The sequence below is a fragment of the Cebus imitator genome, unplaced genomic scaffold, assembly GCF_001604975.1.
Source record: "Cebus imitator isolate Cc_AM_T3 unplaced genomic scaffold, Cebus_imitator-1.0 Scaffold280, whole genome shotgun sequence".
NCBI classification, from domain to species: domain Eukaryota; kingdom Metazoa; phylum Chordata; class Mammalia; order Primates; family Cebidae; genus Cebus; species Cebus imitator.
Genome location: NW_016107595.1, coordinates 3,794,142 through 3,800,312, shown reverse-complemented (window position 1 = coordinate 3,800,312; position 6,171 = coordinate 3,794,142). Strand labels below are relative to the sequence as shown.

The following is a 6,171-nucleotide window of genomic DNA, read 5'->3' as shown; positions in this document are numbered from 1 at the left end:
CAGCCTCCTGAGTAGCTGAGATTACAGGCACGCGCCACCATGCCCAGCTAATTTTTTGTAGTTTTAGTAGAGACGGGGTTTCACCATGTTGACCAGGATGGTCTCGATCTCTCGACCTCGTGATCCACCCGGCTCGGCCTCCCAAAGTGCTGGGATTACAGGCTTGAGCCACCGCGCCCGGCAACACTTCTCAATCTTAAGCTTTAACAGCACTTCACAACTCCCTCCCTGGATATCATATCTCTTAGGGGTACTTACTTTAGAGATGGCTTCTTGCTACATAAACCAGCCTGGTCTGATATCCAGGCACGAAGCAGTTCTCCAGCCGTAATGAGCCATGTAGCTGACGTTACACGTTTGAGCCATAATGCCTGTTCCTGCCATAAAGACTTTTTTTCAGGGATGGCTGACATTTTGTTTTTGCTGTAACAGGATATGAAAATAGGGCACTTTCAGTGTTTTTATCTTACTGATGTCACTCTCCTGATATATTTTAAGTTTGCAGTTTGTATTTCCTTTTTTTTTTTTTTCCTAGAGGGAGTTTCGCTCTTGTAGCCCAAGCAGGAGTGCAGTGGGTCGATCTCGGCTCACTGCAACCTTTGCCTCCCGGGTTCAAGCGATTCTCCTGCCTCAGCCTCCCAAGTAGCTAGGAATACAGGCACATGCCACCACGCCTGGCTAAGTTTTGCATTCTTAGTAGAGATGAGTTTTCTTTATGTTGGTCTGACTCCTGACCTCGTGATTCCCCCGCCTCAGCCTCTCAAAGTGCTGGGATTACAAGCATGAGCCACCTCGCCCAGCCTTCTATTTCATATATGTCTGTAATTTTAGATTCAGATTGTTAGGACAATATTCTAGAATTTGCGTGGTATGTCTGAAGAAAATGAGATAATTAGGCACTCCATATTTACTAAAATAGTTACTTATATTTTTAAGTTTGCTGCAGGCAAAAGAAATACAGGTTTTCATCTACTTTCTTCAACCTATATCTAAATAATTACATAGTTTATTTCTTAATACATTTTTTTTACATAAGAGAGGGTATAACTCTATTCTGTAAAATATTTACATATATTTTCTGTATTTAGCAATGTAAGGCTATTCTTTCTAAAGCTGGATTACAGCAGTTTCACTTTGTGTAAGAATAGCATATTTACTAAAACATAAAAAGTAACTTTTTAAAAATGGGTACTTATTAAAAGTTTCTCATTAGAATCTGATATTTGTCATTATACTGTGTATTCTATTTGTTTGTTTACTTATTTGTTTTCTTTTTCTTTTTCTTTTTTTTCTCTCTCTTGTTACCCAGGCTGGAGTGCAATGGCGTGATCTCGGCTCACTGCAACCTCCGCCTTTATTTATTTATTTTTTAGAGATGGGGTTTCACCATGTTGGCCAGGTTGGTCTCGAACTGCTGGCCTTAGGTGATCTGCCCGCCTGAGCCTCCCAAAGTGCTGGGATTACAAGCATGAGCCACCATGCCTGGCCTATACTGCATATTCTCTAAAATTTTAACTACCAGACAGTGCATGCCAGTCATTCGAAATACCTGTATTTGATGAGTACACAGTAAAAGTTAATTACTGCAGTTACCTACACAATTTTTAAAATTTTTCTGAGATGGAGTCACCGTCTGTCACCCAGGCTGAAATACAGTGGTGCAATCTTGGCTCACTGCAACCTCCACCTCCTGGGTTCAAGAAATTCTCATGCCTTAGCCTCCGAAGTGGCTGGGATTACAGGCATGAGCCACCATGCCTGGCCAATTTTTGTATTTTTAGTAAAGATGGTGTTTTACCATGTTGGCCAGGCTTGTCTTGAACTCCTGACCTCGGATAATTTGCCCACCTCAGCCTCCCAAAGTGTTGGGATTACGGGTGTGAGCCACCGCACCTAGCCTCAGTGTAGGTTTCCTAGCCTCAGTTTATTGTGTCTATTGGTTTTACTTAATAATTCTATTTTTTATTTTTTTTATTTGAAGATAAAACGAAGAAAAGGAGAAAGAATAAAAAATAATAATAAAAATAAAAGATAACTAAAAAAAAAAAAATGATGAAGAAGAGGAAGAAAGGAAGAGTAAGAGGGAGAGAGAACGGGGGTGTTGCTTTATTGCCCAGGCTAGAATGCAGTCTAAAAATAGGTATGCCTATTATTGTGCTTAATAATAGAGACATGAAAATGAGGGAAGAAAATAACAAACAAGCAGCCAACCAATATTTCCTTTAAACCTGTAAGTAGGTATGATGTGGTACTGATAAGAGTGTATATTTTGTGTATTTAAAAGTGGAGAGTTCTATAAATGATAAATAAGTTTGCTTGATCCAGATCTGAGTTCAAGTCCTGGATATCGTTATTAATTTTCTGTCTCATTGATCTAATATTGATGTTGAAATCTCCCACTATTATTGTGTGGGAGTCTAAGTCTCTCTATAAGTCTTATATATCTGGGTATTCCTGTATTGGGTGCATGTATATTTAGGATCTTTAGCTCTTCTTGTTGCATTGCTCCTTTTATCATTATGTAATGTCCTTCTTTGCTTCTTCTGATCTTTGTTGCTTTGAAGTCTATTTTCTCAGAGGCAAAAATTGCAACTCCTGCTTTTTATTTATTTATTTGTTTTTGCTCTCCATTTGGTTGGTAAATCTTTCTCCATGCCTTTATTTTGAGTCTTTGTGTATCCTTACATGTGAGATGGGTCTGGGTGCAACGTACCGATGGGTTTTGGCTTTTTTTGCCTCTCTGTGTCTTTGGATTGGGGGATTTAGTTGATTTAAATTTATAATTAATAATAAGGCCGGGCGCGGTGGCTCACGCCTGTAATCCCAGTACTTTGGGAGGCCGAGGCGGGTGGATCACGAGGTCAAGAGATCGAGACCATCCTGGTCAACACGGTGAAACCCCATCTCTACTAAAACTACAAAAAATTAGCTGGGCATGGTGGCGCGTGCCTGTAATCCCAGCTACTCAGGAGGCTGAGGCAGGAGAATTGCCTGANAAAAAAAAAAAAAAAGGATCAATTTTTTTATTGGCCTACTCAGAATATTCCAGCACTTAATTTCACTATTACCATTTATTCTGTTAGTCATTCTCTACTAAGGAACATCCAAATTCTCTGCTAATTAAGGGCTTTTTAAAGTCATGTTTGGGTGAGATAGCCAAACTAAACCCTGAGCGAGAGTGCCCTCTGGTGGTTTCACCAATAATGCTTGAACAAGAACGGTGTAGTGAGTTTTTCATGAAGCTAACTGTATTTAATTAAAGAAACATTCCACTTTACGAATTTTAAAATGTCTGCAAAACAGACAAATAAATAGATCTTTCATAAAATTTTAGTGATGGTGGATAACAGGTTTTTATCCCTGGGGGTGGGGGAGAGTGGTTGGGGAGGCAGAGAGCAGGTGATGCTGGTGATGAAATATGTGCTTATTTAGCAAAATTAAAAATCAGCAACCCATGAAAAGCAGAATCTCAGGAAGTACAGTGTACATCTATACTACCAGTAGAGTAAAGTCAAAGTTAATTTGCCAAAGCACTGACACATAATTATGTGGCTTTGGGTGTCTGAGGACAATCCCTATTTAGTAGAGCTTGATACTTGGAAGAAAAATCTTTGTCATTATATTTTGATTTGTTTTTCAGTTCTTTCTACATTTACAACATAGCTAAAAATTTGTAGAATTTTGGATATAAGTCAACCTGAAAGAAAACCAAACATTTTTCAAGAATACATCATTGACAAAGCTGGTAAATATTTCTGATTTATTAAATTCAATCAAACTTATTTTTTTAATCTTTCCAAATGAAATTTATATTAATGGAAAAAGTAAACCACTTAAAAATATTTCTTTTGGGTAACAGAAGATCACCATTATTAATTATTTCCTTTACTCTCTCCTACTTCACTGGCTACTTGGAACTTCAACTACAGTTCCTTTACTAAAAGAACTAGATCATATAATGGACTTTGAATGAGAAATTATTTTTCACATCAATTTTACTGTATCACAAACATTTTACAGCACAAAGTTTAAATAAAGCAACTTTCTACCTTATTAAAAGATTCTTCACCACCTTAATAGAAATTGAAGGGGAAGCAATGCTATTAAGGATCATATGTAACTAGTAATGGCAGCAGAGTTATCTATTAACATTCTCATAACACTAGTCTAGTGGCACTAATATTTTAATCACAGAGCTGCAGTTGTTTGCATGTGTTCTGAAGCTAGCATAATCTTTAAGACAGCCAGGAAAAAAACCCTCAAAACAAATTACATAATATTCTATCTAGAAAAATCTCTAGGAAAGCACATTCTTGGGTGAACGAAAACCAGCCCTTTGTCATTGTGATGCACTGAAAAAAAGCTCTGGAGCCTGACAATTTGGCTCCTGGCTCTCCCACTTGTTTGGTAGGTTCGAGTCACTGTAAAATGCTATTACATCCCTTCTTCAAAGGATTATTTTGAGAATTTAATAAGAATGGATGGAAGGGGCCCAGTAGATAGTAAAACCTGATCAAAATATCAGTAATTTAATTATTTCCTAGAAGCCAATTGAAACATTATAACATTTATTTTCTTGGGAGACCTTATGGATGAGTTTATTCTCAAAGGCAATTTAAAAATCTCCCTCAGGAAAGCCATGCACCTTTTTATTAATCATATTTATACTACTAACAATGTTTGGCTAATGATGTAAAAATACTTAAATCATACTAGACACACAAAAAGATGTTTCTCAACTTATGGTAGGATTACATACCAATAAACCCACTGTAAATTGAAAATATCATAAATTCATAATGCTAGCCTACCTTAAATATGCTCAGAACACTTACATTACCCTACAGTTGAGCAAAATCATCTAACACAAAGCCTATTTTACAATAAAGTGTTCTGATATAACCTATTGATGTTCTACTGAATATGTATGGCTTTGGCACTATGGAAAAGTCCTAAATTGGAGACCATACATAAATGAAAGACTAAAATTGAAAAAGAAAAATAAAATGTAATAGGTTTCTCTAAATAAGAATGTCAAATCCAGAATTACTTAACATATATAAAAGTACACATTCTAATATATGAAAAGGTATTTTATCATTATTACTTTACTACATATTAGTGAACACACCAGATGGCATTTTTTCAAATTGCAAATGAGGCACATTTCTCTTTGATTCTCCCAGGAACCTCAGTATCATCTGTCTTTTGGAGGATTCGGATTCTTACGACATCTGTGATACCGTCCATAAGGATACCAGCGGTGCTTAGTAGTAAAGAACATTTTGCTAAGTTGTTCTACCATAGGTCCTTGCTCAAGGGGTTCAACTTTTTCTTCCAATCTCGTTTTCAGGATTTGATCATGTGTTTCTTCATTATTATGCACAGGATCTGGCTGAGGGATAGGTTTTGTGTGTTCATATGGAATGTCCACAGAAGGGTGGTAGCATACTATTGTCCTGCCATCAGAAGTCAGGGCAAGCTCTACTTTACAATTATAGTCATCTGGTAGAGGAGAAAATGTAGATTTATGACAAACACAATAGAAAGCTCCGTTCTGGATTGGAAATAAATGTTTCAAGATAGTTTTCTTTGACATCACCCATTTTACTGCAGCTACAGCCATGGTGTTTCAAGATGCTTATCAAGTGGTATGAAAAAAGATGTTCTGAAGAGAAACTGCCTTTAAAATCTGCTTCTAGGCATACTAATTTCTACTCCTGCTTCACAGCTTCTCACCACGAGCCCGCCATCTTGTTTCTGATGTAAATTCTTAATTACTTTGATGCTCTTTACTTTTTGGTATTTTTTAGAAAGGCTGATACTGGTTGTTCCCTTCTATTTTTAGTGGTTCTTTCAGAAGCTCTTGTAAAGCAGGCCTGGTGGTGATGAAATCTCTGAGTGCTTGCTTGTTCACAAAAGATTTTATTTTTCCTTCGCTTATGAAGCTCAGTTTGGCTGGATGTAAAATTCTGGGTTGAAAGTTCTTTTCTTTAAGGATGTTGAATATTGGCCCCCACTCTCTTCTGGCTTGTAAGGTTTCTGCTGAGAGATCTGCTGTGAGTCTGATAGGCTTCCCTTTATGGGTAACCTGACCTTTTTCTCTGGCTGCCCTCAGTATTTTCTACTTCATTTCAACCCTGGTGAATCTGGCGATTATGTGCCTTGAGG

General features: G+C 37.3%; 2 protein-coding genes across 2 annotated transcripts in view; one reads left to right on the top strand and one right to left on the bottom strand.

Annotated features, from left to right (window-relative positions):
- Window positions 1-6,171, top strand: part of LOC108284603 (zinc finger protein 737-like) — a 27,811-nt gene that overhangs the window by 10,367 nt on the left and 11,273 nt on the right. The window lies entirely within an intron of this gene.
- On the bottom strand, window positions 4,883-5,755 carry LOC108284608 (39S ribosomal protein L42, mitochondrial-like). The gene has a single exon (XM_037728807.1). The coding sequence runs from the start codon at window positions 5,624-5,626 to the stop codon at window positions 5,198-5,200; it is 429 nt and encodes a 142-aa protein (XP_037584735.1). The 5' UTR covers window positions 5,627-5,755; the 3' UTR covers window positions 4,883-5,197.

Coding starts and splice junctions, on each gene's coding strand:
- LOC108284608 (XM_037728807.1), bottom strand. CDS start 5,626: ATGGCTGTAGCTGCAGTAAAATGGGTGATGTCAAAGAAAACTATCTTG.